The 26529-nt window shown below is 39.0% G+C and overlaps 2 protein-coding genes across 2 annotated transcripts in view; one reads left to right on the top strand and one right to left on the bottom strand.

Annotated features, from left to right (window-relative positions):
• Nucleotides 1-5733, bottom strand: part of ace (angiotensin I converting enzyme (peptidyl-dipeptidase A) 1) — a 44421-nt gene extending 38688 nt beyond the window's left edge. Inside the window, exons 1-2 of the mRNA XM_088323032.1 lie at nt 5301-5733; nt 218-382 (exon numbers count right to left, since the gene is read on the bottom strand). Coding sequence (XP_088179158.1) covers nt 218-382; nt 5301-5537 — 402 coding nt within the window. The 5' untranslated portion in view covers nt 5538-5733. The remainder of the gene's footprint in view (nt 1-217; nt 383-5300) is intronic.
• A 15371-nt stretch (nt 5734-21104) lies between these two features.
• Nucleotides 21105-24018, top strand: abi3b (ABI family, member 3b). The gene is made up of 6 exons (XM_088323300.1): nt 21105-21194; nt 22058-22289; nt 22352-22519; nt 22591-22770; nt 22843-22901; nt 23237-24018. Exons 2-6 carry the CDS (start codon nt 22155-22157, stop codon nt 23604-23606), a joined length of 912 nt encoding a protein of 303 aa, XP_088179426.1. The 5' UTR covers nt 21105-21194; nt 22058-22154; the 3' UTR covers nt 23607-24018.
• Nucleotides 24019-26529: the final 2511 nt, after the last annotated feature.

The raw sequence follows: 26529 nt of genomic DNA, 5'->3' as shown, positions 1-26529 counted from the left end.
CTGTTTTCCCATTTTATTTTTCCTCCTCCCTTTTTATTTCTTAATTCTCTTTTTTTGTAAGTGATAACATGGTCTAAGAAAGCCTTTCAAGCTAAAAATGGCACTCTTAAATGCTATTAGGGACATTTTTTCCAAGTCAGAAAATTGTCTTTATGCAGTTTGAATTTGGATTTTCAATATTTGCCGGTTCTGCGATGGGAAAGTATCGGAGACTGACCTCTATTCGTTCTTCTGCGTTCAAGTTGGCGGCGCCGAGGACCATGACCTTGCTCATCAGTTCCTTATCTTTGGGGTCAAGGGTGTCCAGAATGCCAGGGAATACCTGCTTGGCTTTTTTGCCCCAAGCCTCTGTAAAAGCTTGCTCTTCCAAGGATGCGTTCACCTGAAGGACACACAAAAAACAAAAATGATCTGTTATAATCTTATTTTTTATGCTAAGAAAAGCAAAAATGTGCAAATATTTCTGCATGTTGCAACCTAGAGTATTTTTACATAAGGTCAAACACGCCAAACATCGACTGGCCCAATCAGAAGAAGGAAAAAATAAAAATAAACTCACGAAAAGGGAATAAAATGCATGTAAAATGAAATACAAAAGATAAAGTACATCAAAGTTACCCATGAATAACTGTACGAGGTGAATACGTTTTTATTTCTTAATTTCTTTTATTTGAATATTTACCCCCCCAAAAAAAAAATTTCAGAAAAAAATGTAAACTATTTTTTAAATATTTGGGGGGGGAAGAAGTTTAAAAATAAAACTAATTTAAAAAGTCGTTTTAAGGTTATTTATTAAATGAAAAATAATTGTACATAAATGTAAAATGTTATTATCATTACAAACATGAATTGAAATTTAGTTATAAAAATTTAAAAATATTCTAATATTTTATTTAAAGAAAATTGAAATTTAAAAAATATATATTATTAAAATGCATTATTTATTCAATTATTAATTTATATGTGTATAAGGTTAAAACTAATTGAAAAAAATATTTTAAATAATTTAAAAATGTAAAAATATTTTTATCAAGATATTTTTTTTATTAAACATATAAAAGTGTTTAAGCAGTTTAGACCTTGTATAGTACTTAAAAAATACCCGTACATTAATGAACACGGTAAAAATTAATTTTATATTTTTCTAATTGGAAAAAAAAAATGAAATTTAAAACCAAATATATAAAAATAATAATCTGGGGGATTTACATTGTTTTAAATTTGTGTGTATATATATATATATATATATATATATATATATATATATATCTCATCATCTCATTAGCCGTACCGCTTATCCTCATTAGGGTCGCGGGGGGGCTGGAGCCCATCCCAGCCATCTCCGGGCAGTGGGCAGGGAACTGGTTGCATATATATATTTATACAGTATACATATAATATTATAATATGCTAAAACTAAGTTTAAAATGTATTATTATTCAAGAAAAGGTCACCTAAATTTATAATTTTGAAAGAGGGGGAAAAAAACATTAATTTTAAAATATATTCTATTTGAAGTCGTAATCTAATTGATTTATCATAATGAACGAGTGTGTTTTTATATTGATTTTTGTTTGTTTTTCTATTTGGATTTATCCTCCACTTTCCCATTCGCTCGCAATTCTCTGATCATGGCTTTTCTTATTTTTTATCTGCTCTTTTCTCAGCAGACTGAAGGAGGGGAAAAACTGAAGCATTAATGCTAACTTTTGTGCACTTCCCCTCCTTCACTGTCTTTTGTCGGGTTTTTTTCCCAGTGTCCTCTGAGCTTGGAAAGTAAAAGGTGTATTTTCTTTTGTGCATGAAATGGACCCAAACTGAGGTATAACATTTGGATTGTTTTTCTCCGCCTCCCCCAGAAAAAAGGAAGTATATTTGACTGATCATTTTCTTCTATCATTTACAAAACACACATAAAGTTGTCATTTATTAAAATATCCTCACCATCAAATTCATTCTGTAAAGGAGACACATGTTTTTACTTCAGTTCGATGAAGATGGTGCTAATGCTTCTAATGTGCGCAGCTTAGCCAGCAGGGGGCAGTATTGAAGATGAAAATATGCAACGGCTAGGCTATTTATTAGCCTTTCAATGGTGTTCTCCATTCATTTTAGCATTAAACTACCGTATTTTAAGCACTGGATTGTAAAGCACACCCCAAAAAACAGTCTTTTGTCATGTTTTTCATACATAAGGCCGCCGGACTATAAGGTGTAGGGAATTGTGTATTCTTGTATAACCAATGGGCTCTTTTTTTACTGACAACATATAATAGTGCAATAAATAATCAGTTGCTACATTTCTCAAATCAAAACGTTTTTGTTAGCAGCAATCGAACCCATCTCGTGGCAGTTAGGGCACCGACACTTTACCAATAGACCCCAAGTGCTATATGAGAAGGCATTAAAACTCTTCTCATTATCGCACTATTTTACGGTGCCAGAAACACTGATTTGCATAGTACATTCTGATTGGTTAAGTAGTCTCGTCACCTCTTCACCTGTAAGTCAGTAACCTCTCAGTTTAATATACAGTATATAAGTACGTAAAGAGCTAGTACCTTGTTTTCTCTTTCTGCCTTTTCCAATGTTATTGACGCACAGGTGTACTGTTTAAACCGTCAGAATGCACTATGCAGTGTTTCTGGGATGTGATAAGGAGATAAGCGTTTTCATATGTCATGTGCACCACTGGTGGTCAAATGTCCGGGTTCGAATCCCGTTGCGATCAATCATTGATTGCTCAGATAAAGAAATATACCTTAAAACTTTGTGTAGCAACGCACACGTATAATTACTGTATGCGTTTACTTTATGCATTTCCGATCTTATCCACCCTGTTATGCCCATCTTTATGGCCAATTTGTTTTTTTTTTTGTAGATAAATGTAAACGTTCTGCATTTATATAGCACAATTCAAGTCACTGAAGATCACCCAAAGTACTTTACAATGTGCTTCACACTTACCCATTCACATACACACTCACAGCCATGCAGTGTCTAGCACAAGGACCCTTTGACATTTAGCCCGGAGAAGACAGGAATCGAACCTGTCAAATTTTAGTTGGCTTGAATGGGGGTTGAACCCACTGTTTAAAAAGCAAACACTTTACAAAGTGAGCTACTGAAGATGAAGTGGTGTGAGTTAAAGTCCGGAAAATACAGTAAATTCCACTTTTCCGGTGGTATTTTATTGAGTTTTATCCAGTATTTTTCAGGGATTGTATATAAATATATATGTATTTTGCCGCAGGAAAAGGAATCAGACTATCTACTTGAAACCGTCCCGTTAAAGTAATCCAATATGGCGACCTAATGGAGCTTCCTCTAGCTGCGTTAGGATCCGCTAATGGCTTTTAACCGGAAACTCCATCCGACCCTGATGGCTCTTAACAATCTAAAACCACTTTTACGTAATCGAGCAATGTTACATCTTCCGTTTTGACCCTTCCTCTCCCTTGTTGCCCCCCTGCGGCCACAGCTGTGCAAGCACATCACTGCAACAGCCATTTTTTATTTATTTTTCTAACCAATGAAAACCCTCTTTGGTGCATGAATGTCATAAATTGCCCCTGGAAAACCAAGCACTAGAGTGCAGTGGGGATGTCCGATACCACTGTTTTCAGACTGATACCATTATATTACAAAAAAAAAATCCCAAAGTATTTAAAATTTGCATCAAAATAATGGATATTTCATTTTCCTCTCATTTCTAGAGATAATGATATCGGCTAAAGTCGCAATTACAGATACAGGAGATATGGGCAGTGATACCGATTTCTAGTGTGGAAAACTAAAAACTGGAGGGCATTAGGGATGTCCAATACTACTCTTTTCAGACTAATACCACTAGTATAAAAAAATTATAATAATGCAAAAAATTATTAAGATAACATCGTAAGAAAATCTAATAAATTGTTTTCATTAATCAAATAAAACAAAATGGAATAACTAGGAGAAAATATATAAAATAGTTAATATAAATTTAAAAAATAAAATAATTTAACTAATAAAGATTATAAATTAGAAAAGAAAATTGATATAAATATTTAAACTAAAAATGCATTCAAAATAATCAGATATTGATATAAAAACAAATGTTTGTATAAAGATATATTAATGATTTTTTTTGTTGAAATGATAAATTAAATACATTAAATAATTAAAATAAATATTTCAAAAATATTTACATAAAATATGCTAGCAAGCACGGCGGCGCAGTGGTTAGCGCTTGTGCGGCACAGTTCATGTCATGGGAACCTGTCGTGGGTTCAAATCCAGCTCCAGACTTCCTGTGCGGAGTTTGTATGTTCTCCCCGTGCTTGCGTGGGTTTCCTCCGGGCACTCCGGTTTCCTCCCACGTTCCAAAAACATGCATTTCAGGTGAATTGGCCGGTCCAAATTGTCCCTAGGTGTGAATGAGCGAATGAGTTGTCTGTCCCTGTGTGCCCTGCGATTGGCTGGCAACCAGTTCAGGGTGTCCCCTGCCCACTGCCCGGAAATGGCTGGGATGGGCTCCAGCCCCCCCGCGACCCTGATGAGGATAAGCGGTACGGCTGATGAGATGAGATGAGATGCTAAATTTCTCAGAATTAAAAAAATGTAAAATAAACAGAAAATAATGTAAAAATGAAAAAAAATATACAATTAAAATATTTAAAAAAAAACATTAGAATAATAGGTAAATAAAATCGAATAACTAAAATAAAATTTATAAATCAGGAAACATAAATTAATATAAAAACTAAATATTGAATAAATTAAGTAAAATAATAAAATACATTGAAATAAATAATTCATTATTTAAAATAAGAATATAAAAAACAAATTGATACAAAAATAAAAAATAAAAAACATAATTAAATTAATTGAAATAATCAACTAAAAATTGAAATTATTCAAAATTAAAGAATACATAAAAAGACATAAAAAATAATTTAAAAAACAACTAAATATATTAAAATAAAAAATTAAATACACCAAAAAAATCAAATTGAATAATTGAAATACTTTAATTAAAATAAATCCGTGTATGCAAATATAAACACAAATCAATATTCCTTCCCTATGTTCTTATGTTTTGCAATACAGGTTTTGACTAACAAGGCATGTATCGATTTGGCAGCAGGTGTGCGGGACGTTCAAAACCACCGTTTTTAGATAGATACAGTTGCAATAGAAATATTTGAAAATTGCATGAATATAACGACAACTACATATTTTTCTCATTTCTAGCCCTGGCATGATACTGGTACCAGTTACAAGTACCAGTACCGATACAGGAGATAGCACTTTCTTACCTGCAGTTGTGAGTTGTGCTGGGTCAAGTTAGTGTTGTAGTTCCAACTGGCCGACACGCTGTAAAAGAAAACCTCCTCGGCGGTGCTGTTGTAGTCGTAGAGGAACCTGACAGCTTCGGCTGGCGTGGCCGCATAGTCCCCCGGCTGCCATTCGGTCGGCAACGCCGCCGCTTGAAGGGCCAGGGCCAAGACCAAGCCCAACTTCAACATCTCCCTCCCTCCTCCACACTCAGTCATTCGAGAGGAACGCAGAATCTTCTCCGTCAAGCTCAGCGAGAGTCTTTTAAAGGGCGAGCGTGACCCGGCCCACACACCCAGTTCACCACGTCACGGGCTGGCTCGCATCAGCATCTGTCCCGGATAAGATACGAGGAGGGCGACCCCGACCAGCAAGCCACGGAGAAGACTTGTTGTCAAGAAAGACTGGGCATACTTTGCTCTCGGGAAAAAGGGCAGGCGGAGAGGGGAAAAGGGAAGGGGGGGGGGGAGAGGGGAGTTGCCATGGGAGGGGGCAAGGGGAGAGAAAAGAGAAGCTTGATGGGCTGGGGAAGATTGGAAAAAGTGAATGAGTTGGATTTTTTCATCTTCTGCCTCCATACCCGGGATGGTAACGTAAAAGAATGTCAGTTTCAAATATTTAGCTTTCAATTTCAGGATTATGCTTTATCATTCAGCTTACATGAGTAACCTACCCTATATGTTGTTAAGACAAGAGATCTTTTCTAAACGCAACACGTGTATTCACAAACAATGGGGAAACGTATTTTGTATGTCTGGCATTGATTGTGTTAATTGTTTTTTTAACAGTTGAGTGAATGGAGTTTTACACCTGAACTAACTCATCACACTATGCAAACTCAACAATGCCCTCTGGCGGCCAAAGAGAGCATTAAGTTGGCATTTTTTTAAATCCCCAGTGCGTAATATTTGACCAGTAGATGGCACTGGGTTGTCTGGTACGAGCCAGGGCCAGTGCCACAGGGCACAGCGTGGCGGCTGGATGCTGGACAAACATGGCTGCGGCCTAAGTGGGGATTTTTAATTAACATTGGTATGACATTAATGTATTTTGCCTGGTATTCAAATAATTTTTTAACTCAATGAATGTTTGTTTTACCGCTAAAAGGCAGAAAATATTAAACACAGTCAGTATAAAACATTTTTCATAATTATTGAGTACTGTCAGATAAATAGGGGGGGAAAGCTGGAATAACCGGCAAAGAGTACACTCCCATTGTGAATTTTTAAAAAGCGAAAAAAAAAAAAAAAATTAAAAGAATTAATCTTAAAAAGTGTACAACCCTGTTAAAATCCTACTAAATTAAAAAAATAAATAAAAAGGATATATTGGAAAAAAAACACACACCCATGGAAAATAATAATAAAAATGATAATAAACACAAAACCCAGTTAAGAGTCTAGTTGAAAAAAAGGTTAAAAAACTATTTAAATAAAGTAGAAACGCATGTACGAATCCTAATAAAAATCATATATATATATATATATATATATATATATATATATATATATATATATATTACACACACCTCTGTTGGAATGAAATCATACTAATAACAATAAATCAAAAAGGAAACATAACCTAAGTATATAAAGTAAGCTAAATGAAATGAATTATTAGAATAAAGCGCACACTCCTGTTATAATTTTACTAAATAAAAAAAATATATATTTTATACATATATATATATATATATATATATATATATATATATATATATATATATATATATATATATATATATATATATATATATATATATATATATATATATATATATATATATATATATATGTAACGGGTGTAATAATAACTTTTATTTTATTGAAATTCCTGCTAAAATATGTGTATAGTTTTTGGTAAATGTCCTGCAATGCTGAGTCCAACAGTGCCATCTGCTGGTATGGGGTGGGGTTTGGTTTTGGCTTCTAACATGTGACCAGGAGGCGGGGTTTTGTCAGTTTAACCAGAGTACTACAAAGGTAAGACATATCTTTTGGTGCTCCACAAAATAAGTTAATTTTAAACATTATAACCCCAGCTGACAAATCTCTCACCATGCATAGTAATGTGATTGATATTGTCAAGCTGTTTTGATTTATTTTCGTTTTGTTTCTGTTTTACTAAATATTAATTCCCCTTGTAGAGATCAAAGAGATCAAACCCAGCAGAAAAAGCTAATGTTGTGACTCATCCATTTGCAGGTAAATTGTACCCATTTTTATACTCATTATTGTTTTTATTCCTATTTTTTCATATACATTAAAAAAGGATGATGTTGGTTAAAATTCAGAGTAAAGAAAAACATGTTGAATTCATTGTAAACGTTAAAAATCCACTATACGATCTCTTGTTAAAAGTATCTTGTTAAAATGCAAAGATTTATAAATGTATTGTGATATTCTAAAATGTATTTTCTGTAAAGTGAAAAGACAGCTCTTTGATATGCTTTGTTGTCAGTTTAACCAGAGTACTACAAAGAGATCAAAGAGATCAAACCCAGCAGAAAAAGCTAATGTTGTGACTCATCCATTTGCAGAAACTGTAATAATAAAAACCTCATCATCCAGTCCAGCGTGAATGTGGATCTTTGGTGGGACACGTACACCGCGGTTACATTGGTGCCGTGACCCGTGACTTCTATCAAACTCTCCGAACCGAGGACTGTCCTACCTGCCACATTGTTTCATGATGCCATCAGCTCACAGTATTTAAAATTGCTATACAGTGACGTGTTACGCAGGCTCCTGATTTATTTTGTGATTTTGACTGATTTACATATTTGAAACATGTTTAATCAGAGCACGAGTGACATTTCTGAGGGTGTAGCTGATCAGATGACAAATGTTATTCAGGAGATAGGACATACATTGGCTGATAGCATTTTCTCACGTATACAGTCACACAATACAGTAGCTCCTAGCGCTGCTGCCACACAAGATGTAGCAAACACATTGAGTAAGCCAGGTTATGTGTCAGATGTAACACAGGTTCAGGTGGTTACACAGAGAAAGGTTAAAGAACCACCATCATTTAATGGGGATGGCTCAGACTCAATAAAATTACATGAGTGGGAAGATCTAATGAAGACATTTATTAAGAAGAGTAATGTGAGACTTGAAGAGCAAGCAGAGGAAATCCAAATGCATTTGAGAGGAAAAGCTAAAGATGTAGTTAGGTTTGGCATTAGAAACAGTAATATAGACGTCTATACCCGCCCTGACATGATTTATAGTCTCCTCAGGAAACACTTTAGCTGTACCAAGTACTCTGCTGTCCCTTTAGCTGACTTTTATTCAACTTTGCCCAAACACCAGGAGGACCCCTATGACTACTGGCTGAGACTAAACAGAGCAGCTGACCTTGCCTCTGAGTGCTTGAGTGAGCAGGGCAAAACATTTGACAACCCTGAAATAGAGGTCACTCGCATGTTTATTAGGAACTGCCCATGCAAGGAACTGGCACTCACTTACAGATCAAAAACCATCGAAAAGTGGTCAGCATGTGAGGTACTAGAGGTGCTGAATGAATACCACGCTGAGAAGAGCTACAAAGCAGATTCCCTACAACAACCTGCGAATCGAGCGGAAATTGCCGTACACAAAGCTGAGGTGAACCATGGTCCAACCCTCATGCACGAGCCACCTCAGACTTCGAGCCCACAGTATGTCTCTCTAACGGACGTTATTAGTATGTTGGAGAAGGTTCTGATACGTGTTACCTCAAACCAGTTTCAAGGGAGAAGGCGAGCTCCAACCAGGCGACCTGGAGACAGAATTAATGGTTTCACTGACAAGCCATGTATCATTTGCAAAGAAGTCGACCACAGTGCTCTCTCTCATTGCCGAGACAAAAACCTTTGCTTTCACTGCCATGCCCCAGGACATTCTCGACGTGATTGTCCAGTGACGAAAGTTGTCCCGCTGCCTCAGGGAAACTAACTGATCTGCGCTTAGGGGAGAACAGTGCAGATCAACTGAGTATACCTCCCACCACTAATGTGAAGCCTGACATGCAAGATAATAAATCCATTTATGAGATGTATAGCAACAAGATACCTCCATCGAAGAAGCTGATCTTTCAGGGGTTTCAGAGAATAGCGGAGACTGACGAACTGTTTTACACACCTGTACTTGTGCAAGAAGGCCCCACTTTCAGAGCGCTGTTGGACAGTGGGTCGATGGCTTGTACAGTAAGTGAGGACACGGCTAAGTCCCTCCTGCAGCAATTCCCTGATATGATGAGTTACACGGCCGATGATTATGTCATTGTAGGCTGCGGTGGACACCAAGTTTCTCCCAGAGATATGTACGACATTCACGTCACAGTTTACGGGTGCCAAATGATAATACCAGTAATGGTGGTGCCAGGCCAGACAGAACAGATGATCCTTGGCAGCAATGCCATCAAATATATTTTGACTCAATTGAAAAGTACTGATGGCTATTGGAGATTAGTTTCCACTCCTGACAACGGTCTGTCCGATAACCACAGTCAATTCCTGTCAATGCTTTCCAACACAGAGAGATGGAGAGGTGATTGCATTCCAGACAAGGTAGGGACAGTTAAGATCAAGAGTTGCGTGACGCTGAATCCACGGACCGAGTACGTTATTTGGGGCAAGTTACCTGAGTTGGCCGGGGCATCAGCGGGCAGCACAGTGGTCGTTGAGCCAACCCAATCTAAGGCTGCGCCCAGACAAGTCCTTGTCGGACGAGTTGTTACTCCACTCTGGGGAGATGGATGGGTGCCTGTTAAAGTCTTTAATCCCACGGACAGAGTTGTGGTGCTGAGAAGAAACAGGAAAATTGCAGATGTGTCTCCTTGTATCGCAGCGGAAGACCTGCCCAATGCAGAGGAGGTCAAGTGCAACGTGCAGAGTGTACAGAGCAAAGAGGTCCGACCCAGGTCAGAAGAGGACATGATGCGTGCATTGGAAGCTCTGGGACTGCAAGACATTGACCTGAAGTCATGTGAGGTTTCGCTGCAGTGTAAAGACAAGCTCCTTCATATCATCGAACAATTCGAGCCAATCTTTTCTCGCCATAAGATGGACTGTGGAGAGGCCAAAGAGTTTGTACATCGTATCCACCTTGTTGATGATAAGCCGTTCCGTCTACCCTACAGACGTATACCACCAAGTCAGTATGAAAAACTGAGGACGACTCTGAACGAGATGGAAGAGAAAGGAATTATTCAGAAGTCGACTAGCGACTATGCATCTGCGCTTGTTCTCATATGGAAGCGGAATGGAGAACTAAGGGTATGTACTGATTTCAGAAGGCTTAATGCAAGAACCATAAAGGATGCCTACCCACTACCGCATCAAGCTGATGCTTTGGCCGCACTTGGGGGAAATGCCTTTTTCTCCACAATGGATCTGACGTCAGGCTACTACAATGTCCCCTTGCACCCTGACGACAAAAAGTACACGGCATTCTCCTCACCATTCGGCCTTCACGAGTACAACCGGCTCCCTCAGGGACTTTGCAACAGCCCAGCAACATTTATGAGGATGATGATGTCAATATTTGGTGATCAGAATTTCATGAGCCTATTATGTTACCTCGACGATCTGATGGTGTTTGCCCCCACAGAGGAAGTTGCACTCCAACGCCTGCAGATGGTGTTTACTCGCCTTAAGGAACACAACCTCAAGCTCGCACCCAAAAAGTGTTTTTTCCTCAGACGGACTGTGAAATTTCTTGGGCATGTCATCAGTGAGGATGGAATTCGGACTGACCCCGAGAAAGTGAGAGCGATAAATGACGTACAAGTCGCTGATCTAATGGAGTCGGATGGCAAGACGCCATGCCCTAGTAAAATCAGATCTTTTCTAGGCATGGTGATGTATTTCCAAAGCTTCATTGAAGCATGTTCTGCGAAGGCAAAACCTCTGTTCAGGCTCACATCTGAATCTGGTGACAAGCATAAGCGCAAGAGAGCCCGCAAGAAAGGTCAAGTGAAGCTGACGCCTGCAGATTGGTCCGATGCATGCCAGAACGCCTTTGAAACACTGAAGCACGACCTCGTGACAGGTGTCACTCTGGCCCACCCAGATTTTGATGCGCCGTTTATTCTGGCTGTCGACGCATCCTTTGATGGGATTGGAGCAGTCCTGTCACAGCTGCCACCTGGTGGAAAAGTAGCCAGACCAGTCGCCTTTGCAAGTAAGACGCTCTCTCGCTCCCAGCTCAACTACCCTGCACACAGGCTCGAATTTCTTGCCTTGAAATGGGCGGTATGTGATAAATTCAGCCATTGGTTGAAAGGAAGACACTTTACCACGTGGACCGACAATAACCCACTTACATACATTTTGACCAAACCAAGACTTGATGCGTGTGAACAGCGGTGGGTAGCGAAGCTAGCTGCATACAATTTTGACCTGAAGTACATTCCCGGACCAAAGAACATCGTAGCCGACGCTCTGAGCCGTGAGCCATTTGTACGGTCATGTGTGGGTCATCGCCTTGTTACCGAGCCCTATACTTCGCTCTTGGACCAAGTCAACAGGGTGAACAACAGTACTGTGCAAGAGGTGTTCAGAGTATCCAACAATTGTCACGCTGTTGTAGACGAGAGTGCTGGGACATCAGACGAGTCAGTAAAAAGGGCAATTCCATCAGGCTCCAATGGTTCTGTGACATCAGAAGAGGTTGCTGCTGTCTTCAGTGCTCAGTCCACTGGTGGCGTGGGTCAAGTGATGGGAACAGACGCCAACGTCAATCTTCTGCAGAAGGGAGATCAGTCAACGGCACTCCCACAGAGTCAGCTTGTTGGTTTACAAGAACAGGACAACACAATAAGCAGGACCATGTACTTTGTGCATAGACACAAGAGACCTACCAGGCGTGAGAGAGCTGTCGAGTCGCCTAGTGTGATGAAACTACTGAAGCATTGGAGCAGACTCACCATACAGAATGGCATGCTCTACAAAATAAGGAAAGATCCTCACATGGCCAAGAAAATCTTCCAGTTTGTGGTGCCTGATTCATTGAAACAGAAAGTCCTTCAAGGTTTACATGACTCAGCAGGTCACCAAGGCCAGAACCGTACTTTGTCTCTGGTGAGGCAACGATTCTTCTGGAATGGCATGGAACGTGATGTTGTGAATTATGTCAAATCCTGTCAGCGCTGTGTAGTAGGGAAAACACCGGAACCACATAACCGTGCACCACTCAAGAACATAGTCACCTCTGAGCCTATGGAGTTGGTTTGTATAGACTTTTGGACTGCTGAGCAAGAGAACAAGTCTGTAGATGTCCTGGTCGTAACTGATCATTTCTCTAAGATGGCGCACGCCTTCCCATGCAGAAATCAAACCGCCAAACAAGTTGCTCGCCGTCTGTGGCAGGATTTCTTCCTTGTCTATGGTTTCCCACGGCGTATCCACTCTGATCAGGGAGCTAATTTTGAGAGCAAACTGATCAAAGAGCTTCTAGAGATGGCAGGGGTGCAGAAATCCCATACCACTCCGTACCACCCCATGGGAAATGGCATCGCAGAACGATTCAACCGAACATTGGGAGATATGATCAGAACCCTTCCCCCTCAGCCCAAAGCAAAGTGGCCACAAATGCTGCAGCAGCTCACATTCTGCTATAACTGCACAGAGCATGAGACAACAGGGTTTGCACCGTTTTACCTAGTGTTTGGTAGGATCCCTCGTCTCCCTGTCGATGTCATGTTTCAACATGCTAATACCAATGATGCTGTTGTCAGCTACTCTGACTTTGTACGCCATCTGAAGAAAGATCTACATGAAGCTGCTCAAATTGTACAGAGGAATACTCTCAGAGAACAGACTCGTCATGCCAAGCTGTACAACCGTAGGGCCAAAGGATCACCTCTCGTCGTGGGAGACCGGGTGTTGATCGCCAACAGAGGTGTCCCGGGGAAACGCAAAGTTGCAGATAAGTGGGAGTCAACCCCGTATGAAGTCATATCAGTCAAGCCTGATCTCAATGTCTACAGAGTCAAGGATTGTCTGACGGGCAAAGAAAAGGTAGTTCACAGGAATTTGCTGCTCTCTGTTAGCTTCTTGCCCTTAGAGGATGATCTGGCCAGCGAATCTGAACACTCAGAGTCTGACGCTGCTATGCATGGAAGTGATGTATGCCCTGATTTACCTGACGCGGTTGAAGACACTGATGTCCGTACAGTAAACTGGGTGATACAGGCAGGTGAAGAGCAAGTTCATCCAGAGGTAGAGGATAACTCACTAGACAGCAGATCTGATGCCCAGTCCGACTCTCGCAGTGTTGATACATCCAGTCGAGGAAGTCCGCACATCCCCGAACAAGATGTTGACCATACTTCAAGTGACAATACGGAAAGCCCATCACAGTGCTCTGAAAACATGATCCCTTTGGGTATGGGTCTCCCAGACGAGACCCCATTGAACCCTGACCATCCGGACGCAGACTCCCCTGATACTGACTGTTTAGACTTGACTGTCCCAGACCTTCAAGCTCAGGTTAATTGTGCTCAACCTGACCGTTATGGTCTTAGGGTCCGCCAGTCCATCAGGCCTCCTAGTCGTCTTATTTGTCAGATGAATGACCATGTGGTAGGTGACAATCATCTGTCCGCAATATCTGCAAGTTCCTAGTTTAAGTTCAGTAGAGATGCACTTTCAGTTTGAGTAACAAAGCTTGAGTAAGAAACAAGAATTGTGCCTATGTGAGCACTTACAACTACAGGAACAATGTTTGATATTTCAGAGATGTAACAGGCATCTTTGAGTCTGTGCTTAGTTAGGAGTTTGATCGCCTCCTTTCTTTTCACACTCCTTTTTGGGAGAGTTTTAGAACTGACATGCACTTCAGTTTGTTCCTTGTAATACTGTACCAGTTTTCGTGTCCTCTTTTTCATCAGTATTTGCCTTTTTGGCATGTGATTTTTTTTTCTGTTTAGTGTAGCACACCCATATTTAGCAGAATTTCAGGGGGGTGTATGTAACGGGTGTAATAATAACTTTTATTTTATTGAAATTCCTGCTAAAATATGTGTATAGTTTTTGGTAAATGTCCTGCAATGCTGAGTCCAACAGTGCCATCTGCTGGTATGGGGTGGGGTTTGGTTTTGGCTTCTAACATGTGACCAGGAGGCGGGGTTTTGTCAGTTTAACCAGAGTACTACAAAGGTAAGACATATCTTTTGGTGCTCCACAAAATAAGTTAATTTTAAACATTATAACCCCAGCTGACAAATCTCTCACCATGCATAGTAATGTGATTGATATTGTCAAGCTGTTTTGATTTATTTTCGTTTTGTTTCTGTTTTACTAAATATTAATTCCCCTTGTAGAGATCAAAGAGATCAAACCCAGCAGAAAAAGCTAATGTTGTGACTCATCCATTTGCAGGTAAATTGTACCCATTTTTATACTCATTATTGTTTTTATTCCTATTTTTTCATATACATTAAAAAAGGATGATGTTGGTTAAAATTCAGAGTAAAGAAAAACATGTTGAATTCATTGTAAACGTTAAAAATCCACTATACGATCTCTTGTTAAAAGTATCTTGTTAAAATGCAAAGATTTATAAATGTATTGTGATATTCTAAAATGTATTTTCTGTAAAGTGAAAAGACAGCTCTTTGATATGCTTTGTTGTCAGTTTAACCAGAGTACTACAAAGAGATCAAAGAGATCAAACCCAGCAGAAAAAGCTAAAGTTGTGACTCATCCATTTGCAGAAACTGTAATAATAAAAACCTCATCATCCAGTCCAGCGTGAATGTGGATCTTTGGTGGGACACGTACACCGCGGTTACATATATATATATTTATTTATTTATTTATTTATTTATTTTTTCCCATCCTTCCTTTCTTTCTCGCTCTTTCTTTCTCTCTTTCTCTCTCTTGTTCTTTCTTTCTTTGTGTTGTATGTCGAAGTGTCCTTGGGCAAGACACTGAATCCCTAATGCCCCCGATAAGCAGGTAGTTGCCTTGCATGGCTGTCGCCGCTATCGTTGTGTGTGAAATAGTAAGTGTAAAGCACATTGTAAAGCGCTTTCTTCATTGACTTGAAAAGCGCTATATAAATACAGATCATTTACGTTTACATTGAATCGTCTTTATTGTTGTTGATATTAACGTTGTAAAACATTGTATGCACTGAGATTAGACATGGCACTCACATAAACAAATCATTATTTGTGTTTTTATATTGATTGATTTTTTTTGATAGTATGTTATCAATACTCCAGCGTTATGTATGTACTGTATGTATGTTGTTCCTAACCCATTGTTTTTAAATGTTTGATCATAAAAAAGCTTTAATGATTTATTTTTTTTATGACCAAACTACACCCAATCCTTATATTTGATTTATTGTTTCAATTAATATGGATGGACTCTGAATTCTATGACGCGCACGCGAAAATCACTTTGAATTTTCCCGACGGACGACGGCCCACGTGTCTCCGATTGCTGTGGGGGAAATGTGAGACGATAAACTTTGTTGATGTCTCTGAGAATTTATTGATTTATTGATAGCTACCTGATAGAGAAGAAAGCAGCAGGTGGGAAGCGATCATGTATTATCTTGGCCATTTTGTATTCTGCGTGAGTGATTTTTCAACTCCACCGCCCAGTAATAGAATGCACCCCCCCATAATGGAATCCTGTGGGCCGTGAAGAGCTGCTGATAGCCTGGAGGATGCAATCTGAGGTGGGGCTAATGTGGCGTGTCTTCGGGTGTCATTTTGCTAGCCCTAGAGTCGAAAGGGTATTTTTAGACAGAACTCTAGTTTGGTTAGTTAGTTAACAAAAGAATCATTCAATTCAATTCAAATGATAACATGTAATTAAGCTTTAATTGGATAATGGTTTAAAACATGATTGGGCGGCAAACCTGGGTCTCAAAGCAAAGTTAGGATCATAAAATAGAGTTGGCGTGTTATATTAGGGTTCTAAAGCATATTTGGGGTTTCAAAGTAGGAGTTGTGCCCCAAACTTGGGTTTGAAAACATAACTAGGGTTTCTGGGTAAAGTATCAAAATTAAAACTTGGGCCCATAACTGGGGTTTTAAAGCCAAACTAGGGGTTCCAGCCAGGGCTTCAAATTAGGGTTTGAGTCAAAAGCTAGAGTTTTGAAGCAAATTTAGGGTGTCAGGCTTAAGTTTCCAATTAGAATTGGACCCCAAACTAGGGTTTCAAAAACCAGTCTAGGGTTTCAAAGCCAGTCTAAGGTTTCCGGCTGGGGTTTTCCAGCAGACTTAGGGTGCGAAAATAATGTTTTAAAGCATTTATAGGGTTTCCAAACAGAGTACAAAGTAGGGTTTTGGTCCTAAAGTAGGGTTTTGAAGCAAATTTAGGGTTTCAGGATAAAGTTCAAACTAGGGTTTGGACCCTAAACTAGGGTTTCCAGCTAGGGTTTCCAAATGGACTTTGCGCACCAAACTAGGGTTTTAATGTGTTTCTGGGGTTTCCAACTAGAGTCTAAAGCAGGGTTTTATTCCCAAATTAGGATTTTGAAGCAAATTTAGGGTGTCAGGCTTAAGTTTCCAACTAGAATTGGACCCCAAACTAGTGTTTCAAAGCCAGTCTAGGGTATCTGGCTATGGTTTTCCAGCAGACTTAGGGTGCAAAAATAGGGTTGTAAAGCGTTTCTAGGGTTACCAAACAGAGTACAGAGTAGGGTTTTGGCCCCAATGTAGGGGATTGAAGCAAATTTAGGGTTTCAGTCTAGGGGTTCAGGTCTAGTGTTTCCAGGTGGGATTTCCCAGAAGACTTTGGGTGCCAAACTAGAGTTTTGAAGCATTTCTAAGGTTTCCAGCTAGAGTTTGAAGTGGGGTTTTAAGCCAATCTAGGTTTTCCAGTGACTGTTTAGAATCAGGGTTTTGAATACCAATCTAGAGTTTCTAACTAGGATTCCCAAGATTTTGGACCCTAAACTAGAGTTTTAAAGTGTTTTCAAGGTTACTCTATTAGGGTTTCAAAGGCAAATTAGGCATGCGAGTTTGGGTTTCTAAGTAGTGTATGGCCCCAAACTAGGGTTTTAAAATGCTTTACGGTTTCCAGCTAGAGTTAAAAATAAGATCTTGGCCTGGAAAAAAAGGGATTTAAATGAAAGTTAAGATTGCGAGTTTAGGTTTTTTGGTAGGTCTGTGGCCAAAAACAAGATTTTGAAGGTTTCCAACTAGGTTTGGGGCCTTATACTAGCATTTTAAAGCTGCTAGTGTTTCCAAATGTAAATGACTCCAACTTCGGAATATAGGCTGGACATGAATTTGGGAACACTACGGTTATTGTGGAAGACAAGAACCTTACCAGCTGAGCTACTGAGAAAAATGCATAGTATAGGTTGAGGGTCTCAAATTAACAGAGATTTAGGGTTACAAAATTAAGTTCAGGGTTTTAATATTGTGTTTTCAAATAGTGCTATGGTTTTAAACTAACGTTTAGAACTCAATTGATGTTTCAACATTTGGTTAGGGTTTAAATGGCCAATAGGGTTTTAAAGTTTATTTATGGTTTTCAAAATGGGGTCAAGGTTTGAGAACAGGGTTAGCAACATTGACATCCTTTATGGGGACTTTTAAAGGGTCATTAAGGTGGTAATCCTGTTACCACATCGTGAATTGTAAAATGAGGAAATTCAACTCTGGACCCTTCGACCGGTTGCCCTAAAAACATTTTATAATTTGTTCTCAACTTGTTCTTTCAGCTATCAACCGCGTAGATAGAAGCGGATTGATGCATTCGCAGTCCCTTCGAAATCAGATAATTGGCAAAGGGAGAGGCCCGTATGATAGGATATCTCCACTTTATCGCGCTGTGTCACCTATTCTCATAATATTGAGTTCAAACTGCGAATAGAATGAGAGATTTCCGCTGATGTTTTCCATCAAAGCAGCGTTTATTTAGTAATATGTTAGTTTTCCGAGCCGTGACGCGTTTGCGGTGCAGAGCCAAGTGACGTCACGTCTGTGACCAATAATGAATCAAGTGCAAATATATTTTAAGCAGTTCTGCATTCTAAAATAAAACGTTCCGAACAATAATAAAACTCAACTGGCGACCTCGACGAGAACAGGCCGATTAGATTAGATTAGATCAGAAGGAAACATGTTCTTTCGCCGTTTGGTTTGAACTTTAACCTCAAACTGAGTTGATTGGGGATCGGTTTTGGTTAAAGTTTAAAGATAAACAATGTTTGCTGAGCATGTTTACTATAATAAACACTCGGGCAATTATTAATCAGATAGGAAGTTTCTGATCTGAAAGTTAAAATTCCAATTTTCAAAATATTCAAGTGCAAGAAAAAAACAGGGTAAGAAGAATTGTTGTGTTAAAAATGACAATGTGAAGATAAAATATTCCACTGTGAAGAAAAATTCCAAATGCCGAAATCTGTATTCAAAAATCAGTGCAACATCCGGACCTTTTTTATTTCCAGCCAATCTGACTTCTTGCCTTTTGTCACGTGACATTGAATCCAGAAAGTACAAGAAATCGACGATGGGGTTGCTTTTTTTCACCTGTTTGTGATTGTTAAATTAAATTTTAATTATTAGTTAAAATATAAAATAAAAATTAAAAAATGAGTGATTATTAGAAACAGAGTATACGTTGTGGCGGCAAAACCAGGTGGGCTCCGGGGCGTCGTTGTGACGTCATTGTGACGTCATTTAATTTATTCATTCATTCACGTGACGGATTGATAATGGTGTATAATACATTTAAACGGGATGATAACGGGAAATAATAAGAAAAGTTCATAAAACAATATCAAAAAAGGGAGGTCGATGAATTTTGCAACCAGATCTCGCGAGAGCGCGGTTGACTTATTTACAATAGCGCCACTCATTCACTCGAAGTGCTGTCTGTAACACTATTTTTTATTTGTTATATTTATAAAAACAACAACTCTCAAATTGAATTTCTAAACACAACTGAGTCTGATTCGAGAATTGAAAATAAATAAATCAGAACATCAAAAACACGCGCACACAAAACGTGGTTTTAGGCGCTACGCCGTTGCCATCTTCTGGCCAAAATGACCAATACAGGTGTGAAAAAAGACAAATAAGGAAAATCCACCCGAGTCATTTTATTTTCTTCACTACTTAGTCAGTACTTTACCTTGTTTTTTTGAGTACTTATCCACCATTTCCAATAAGTTTACCATATATTTCACTATTGTATGTTATTTTATTGTTATTGTTATTGTTATTATTTTCACAACTTCTTTTTCATGTTAGGTCCTTTCAGTACCTTCTGGATAGTCTAGTATTTTTTGTACATTTCTATCTATCTATCTATCTATCTATCTATCTATCTATCTATCTATCTATCTATCTATCTATCTATCTATCTATCTATCTATCTATCTATCTATCTATCTATCTATCTATCTATCTATCTATCTATCTATCTATCTATCTATCTATCTATCTACAACCCTTTAGTACTTTTCATCAGTACTTTTTTACCATTTACACGTGATTTTTCCATATTTTTCACGACTCTGAGTACAGTATTTTCCGCACTATAAGGCGCACCTAAAAGCCTTTATTTTTTTTCAAAAGCTGACCATGCGCCTTATAATACAGTGCGCCTTATATATGGATCAATATTAAGTCGCAAAGTCTTACAACTAAGGCTAGATTTTCCCCGAAGGCGAAGTAGTCCGCGGTGTATGCTGGGATTTATATACCGGCGTTTCATTTCCTAACCAATGTGTCAATCATCATTTGAATCAGTGACTATTGGCCAAAGTTATTCGGAGGGAAAAGGGGGCGGATCCTTTTTATCTTTTACAGGCTCGCATAGGCTAAAGGGGCGAAACAAAGCCTGCAATTGGCCGAAAAAGATAAATACGAATCACACGTTGGGTTGCACTACAGCATAGAGAAAACATTTTTTACTATTCTGTATTTATAAATATTTTACTCTACTGGATTTACTACACTCACGGTTGTAAGAAGACCATGGTTACGTATCAGTATAGAACGTGATGGCTGCAAGAGAACTCAGGTGAGCTATGCGGCTTTATATTTTCCCGATATCTTGTTTTAGAAGGATCTTGATGTTTCTGTGATGAGTCTTTTTTTAAACTAAATTAAATTCAAAGTGTTTATTGTCATATGCGCAGTAAAGAACCCCGTTTCCCTGCACAATAAAATTCTTACTTTGCTGTCCACACAGTTGCCAGCAAAAAATAAAATGGAAACTAACAAATGTTTGGCATTTCTTGAATCCCAAGACTTTAACCTTCTGAATGATATTTGGAACGATGCATTTGAGTGATTGGTGACATCGTACGGACACTGTTTCCGTACATGTCTGAGACACGTATTTGCTTCTTTGCAAGCTTTGGGAATGTTAAGGGGGTAATAAGTTTGACTTAACTATCTGACTGTTTTGTCCACGTTCCCATTGTAGCGCCTTATAATCCGGTGCGCCTTATGTATGGAAAATATAGGACCAAAAACTATTTTTTGGGGGTGCGCCCTATAACCCGGTGCGCCTTAAAGTGCAAAAAATACGGTACTTTTAATACACTTTCTCTCATGATTCTCGCCATCTTTCACCACTTTTTTCGTGTTTGTCTTTCTTTTTGAAATATTTTTCAATACTTTTCACAATTTTTACTACTTTTCCGTACCATTTCTATACTTTTCACTACTTTTACCATACTTATCACTACTTTTCAAGTTCATTTTTTCCCCCATTTATCTATCATTATTTTGCAGTAATTTTCAATATTTTCCTCCATACTTTTAATGATTTTCCACCAATTCAAATAATACTTTTTCTCGTAGGCCAAGGGTGGCGTTAGCTTAGGAGGTAAAGCGCTCGTCTTGGGATCGCGCTGTTGCAGGTTTGATTCCCGGCTCCTAAAGCCTCCAATAAGCAGGTTGGTGCGTTGCATGGCTGACTCTCTATTGGTGTTTGAGTGTATTTATGAATGAGTAAGTGCGAAGCACATTGTAAAATGCTTTGGGAGGTCTTCATTGACTTGAAAAGTGCTTTAAAATACCATTACCTTAAAATTTTTCACAACTTTTTGATACATTTTCCATACTGTTCCCTACCTTTTGGTAGTTTTTGTCACTACTTTCCATAGTTTTCAGTACTTTTTCCATATTTTCCATTATTTTCAGTACCTTTTTCATAGTATTCATTATTTATATTTATCAGTAATTTTTAGTATGTTTTCTAATACTCTGCAATTTTTTTCATGATTTTTAGTCCTTTTTGCATGTTTTACAATTTTTCAAAACTCTTCTGTACTTTTTCCATCCTCCATTATTTTTCTCTATTTTTCACTGATTAGTCCATACTTAGTACTTAGTACTTTTTGTCAGTACTTTTTAATACTTTTGATTACCATTTAGTACTTTTTCTGTACTTTTCTCATACATTTCAATAATTCTTACTACTTTTTTGTACTTTTTGTCAGTCGTTTTTAATACTTTTCACCACTTTTTAGTACTTTTTGAGTACTTTTCCCATATGTTCCAATACTTCTCATGACTTTTCAGTACTTTTTGTCGGTAAATTTGAATATTTTTCAGTAATTTTACCATATTTTTTAACTACTTTGTAGTCCTTTTCCATAATTTCCACTACTTTTTAGTACTTTTTCTGTACATTTCCAAATCATTTCTCGCTGGCTTTTGCTACTCTTTTTACAATGTTTTTTTATTTATTTTACAAACGTTTCCACTACTTTTTAATACTTTTCAGTCCTTTCAGAACCTTCTATATTGTTGTCAGTGATATTTTCCAAGGAGGCAGGGGAGGGATCTGAGCCCCGCCCTCTCCCGGACTTCGAGTCGCAACATGAAGTCCGTCTGCACGATTTGAAGGAACTATGGCGCCGCCTGAAAACATCTCCCGAGTGATTTCCGAGATTCTGGAAGACGCGACGAGCGCCAGGAAGAAGCTCACGGACAACCAGGCAAACCTGCAGCGAGTCGCCGATTACTGCGAGAGCAACTACCTGCAGGTAAGACCACGGACACACCTTGACTGCGATCATTTGAGGATTTTTGAGACGTGATCTTGCAGGCTGGCGAGCCCACGGAAGCCCTGGCGGAGGCTAAAGCCTTAGCCGTTCAAGCCTTGGCTAGCGTGGCTTATCAAATCAACAACGTGGCTGTTTTGCTGCTCCAGGTCCTGGATGCGCAGGCCACTCAGCTCCATCGAATCGATTCATCTGTCAACCTCATGTCTCTGGTGTGGATGGTTGCCATAGACACGTCCTCATTAAAAGTAAAATGTTTTATTGATTTTGATTTGTTTTCCAGGCCGTCTCCATGCACTACGAAAAAGTAGCCAGGAAAGAGATCAGCGTCTTTACCGCTGCCCGAAACGTCGCCCGCGCCAAGCTGGTAGCCCCACCTACTTCGGGAAAAGAGCCAATCAAAAGTTACTCGCAAGCACCAATTTCATACGCCGAATTGGACCACACGGGGCACTGTTTCCAGGTAAGGTCAAAGGCCACCTGGGTAGGGTAACGATGTCATCGTCTGGTCCCATCAACACCTCACCCCCCTCAGGTTTCACAGGAGCCCCCCAGGAACAGGACAGGGACAGAAGACAACGCAGATGTCCCCACGTACGTCCATAATCCCTTTTTCCTTTTTTTCATGTTTCACAAAATATTCATTCTCAACACAGGAAGTGTGCATTTAGGATTAAGATACATTAAGATCAACTTTACTAGCTGCACAATACGATATGTACTGTACTTCATCTTATTATGCAGCAATATGTAACAAAATATTTGTTTTAATACTTATTAATGAAGCATTTATTGAAATGAATAATACAAAAGTAATATATATATATATATATATATATATATATATATATATATAGATAGATAGATATATAGCAATAATTAGAAAAAAGTTGTTTATTTCGGAAATAATTTAACTTTTTGGACATCAGATTCAACCAAGGCATCGCCGTTCCGCTGCCGTCGGTGCCTACCTTAGCTGGTGCCGGTAACCTTCCAGACGACCTTCCGGACGACATTCAGGATGACCTCCTTCCTCCTCCTCCATCTTCTTCTCTTCCGAACAGCGGCGACCTCGACCTCGACCTCCCCCTCCCGCCGACCATGACCTCACCGACCTCTCTGCCTCCTCCTCCTCCCCCTCCACCGCTACCAACGGGCAACCTCATCTCCCCCGTCTGCCTTCCCCCTCCCCCACCTTGTGCCACCCCCAATACGGTGCTACCTCCTCCACCCCCTCCCCCACCTTGTGCCACCTCCAATACAATGCTACCTCCCCCACCACCCCCTCCTCCTCAATAACTTCCAATTCTTTTTCCTATGGACAAATGGAGGAAGGCGAATATTGTTATCAAAAGACGGAAATAAAACAGTCCACGTGGCCATTTCTTACCAACTATTTTTTTTGTGCAAGCCTCAGCAGACGCTTTTTCTCAGGGTTACTGTCGAGTTATAATAGATTTGCTACAAACTTAAACATGAAAGGGGGGCTACATATTGTTATGATCCATTATTGTTGCTCAAGCCACTCAACCTTTGCCTGAGACGAGCAATTGTATTCAGTTAACAAGGAGTTGAAGATGCATACTGTGATTTTCACCGAGCCCAACTTGGCATTCAGAAATGCGCCTGTTTACACCATCTGGAACAGGGGTCTCCAACATGTTGGCCGCGGGCACCAGGTAGCCCCCTAGGGAAAACCTTTGTTTCCCACGGACAGGTTCTGAAAATAGATCACTTGTACTTTTCTAGTTAATTTGAGTTCTAATTGTCATGATGTTTTAGTGATTGACTAACTTCTAATCATTAAAAACATGCTATCAACATAGTCAAGTCAACAAATGTTTATTTGTATGGCCCTTAATCACAAAGAGTCTCAAAGGGCTGCACAGACCATAGATTATTGCAAACCGCAGACTATTATGACACCATCCCCTGATCTAAAACCTACATGACGGCAAATAATACACAGATATTGTCAACATAAAATATAGGTTATTCATATGCTATGCAATAGAAGTGTTTTTTAAGCTTGGATTTCAACATATCCACTGAGGTTGCAGATCAAATCTCAGGGGGAAGAGCATTCCACAGCACCGGGGCCCGGATGGAGAACGCTCTCGAACCTGCGGATCTCTTCTTGGCTCTTGGGATCACGAGTAGACCAGCGTTTTCAGAGCGAAGGCTCCGGACCGGAACATAGGGGGAAATTAAATCTGAAAGATATGAGGGAGCAAGTCCATGCATGATTTTGTAAAAAAAAACTTAAAATCACATCTTAAACTAACAGGGAGCCAATGCATATTAGCTAAATCGGGGTAATGTGATCAAAGTTTCTTGTCTTATTTGTTAAAAGCCTCGCTGCGGCATTTTATACCAGCTAAAGGCTCTTGATGTTGGACTTCGGGAAACCGGAGAGTAGTGCATTACAGTAATCAAGAAGGGAGGTAACAAGCGCATGAATTATAATTTCCGCATCTGACTGAGACAGCATAGGGTGAATTCTAGCAATGTTGCGACGATGGAAAAAAGCTGTTCCAGTAGTATTCTGAAAGTGTGTTTGAAAGGACATATTGGGGTCAAATATGGCACCTAAATTTTTGACTGACATACTAACAACATAGTAATTACATAAGGTATTTTAAAAATGTATACCAAAATGGCAGCCCTTCTCCGCCAATCCGGAACAAAAAGTAGCTCATATCATATCCCATTCATACACTATCTTGGACTATTCCGGTCTTAAAACACAATGAGTGCTTCAGTCCTCACAGAGAGTAGGTCCTCTCAGTATTGAGATGTTAACCCTCAGTGTCTAGGTAGCAAATAAATCGCGCATGTGCTAAAAGGACAATCGCACAATAGCAGTGCAAAGTCTCTGCGTGTAGGATTGTACGTGTGTCAGCGTGCGTACATAATGGAAACGCATGCCTTTGTCATAGTGATGGGAATTCTGTCTCTTTTTCAAGAACCGGCTCTTTCCTTTCGGCTCACTAATAGGAGCCAGCTCTTTCAGCTCCCAAAGGATTTTTTAGATTGTTTATGTTGCTTTAATCCATCTACTTGACTTGACCATTACCAATTATTATGTAACATCACGCACAAAATAAGGGAGAAGAAATTAATCTCATGAAATGAAACAGAAGAAGAGAAAAAGAAAACGGGAAATAAAGAACAAAAATATGAAAAAAGCGGAAGAAAAAAGAAAGAAAGGAAAACAAGAGATTATTGGTGGGAGGGGGTCCCTTTCAGAATATTATCAACGATGTAATATTATGCACAAAATGAGTAAATTTTTTTAATCTATTATTTTGCTAAAATATAAGCGCAATATTTTTTCAATCTCCAGTGAACTAATTTAAAATTTATGATACTAAAGGAAAGTCAAGTAACTGGAATCCCTGCATGAAACAAAATGTCAATTTAAAATACGTATTGAATTTTTAAGTCAGCAACAAATACACTACAAAATACAAGAATAAAGATTTTTCAAGCTAATAAAAAAACTTGAAAAACATCAGAGAGAAATCAAAACATTTACAAATCCTAAAAAACAATAAAATACAAATATTATTTAACATTTTATATACGCAACAAATTTAAAGTCAACAACACAGAATCCATGGAAAAAACGCATATTTACCAATCACAAGAAGAAAGAATGTGTCCAGAGTGGAGCTGGCTATCTATTGGTTCAAATGATAAAACCTAATGAAGGCTATTATTGTGCTATTGGTTATGTTTAACCTACATTAGTGTTTTGGGGTAATAGTAGTTGTGCTACAAGGTTAAACATTAAAGGGACACGACAGTTAAATGCAGCCTAGTTATGCTTGCTCAAGCCACTCAACCTTTGCCTGAGGGGGACAAATGTATTTTCTTTTCAGAAATACTAGTAGGAGTTTGCATGCTGCGATCTTCTCCTATCCCCAACTTGGATTTAGGAATGTGCCTGTTTACACCCATTAGAACTGTTGCAGGTTTGCGATGGAGACAAATAGCTGATGAAAAAGGGCAGACGGACCATTTCACTTCTATTTCTTGTACAGGCCTCGGCAGAAACATTTAGTAAATATATGTCGCATGAGCTACAAAGTCAAAAATTACAGTTGAATAGAGTATTGCCCATGCTTCACATGGCCTCATCCCCCTTGCTCAAGCCACTCATCCTTTCCCTGAGGTGAGCAATAGTATCTTTTCTAACAGAGTTGGAGTTTGTTGTGAT

The sequence above is a fragment of the Urocampus carinirostris genome, chromosome 19, assembly GCF_059441175.1.
Source record: "Urocampus carinirostris isolate Australia breed hairy pipefish chromosome 19, RoL_Ucar_1.0, whole genome shotgun sequence".
NCBI classification, from domain to species: Eukaryota; Metazoa; Chordata; class Actinopteri; order Syngnathiformes; family Syngnathidae; genus Urocampus; species Urocampus carinirostris.
This window is presented reverse-complemented; position numbering and strand designations above follow the sequence as displayed.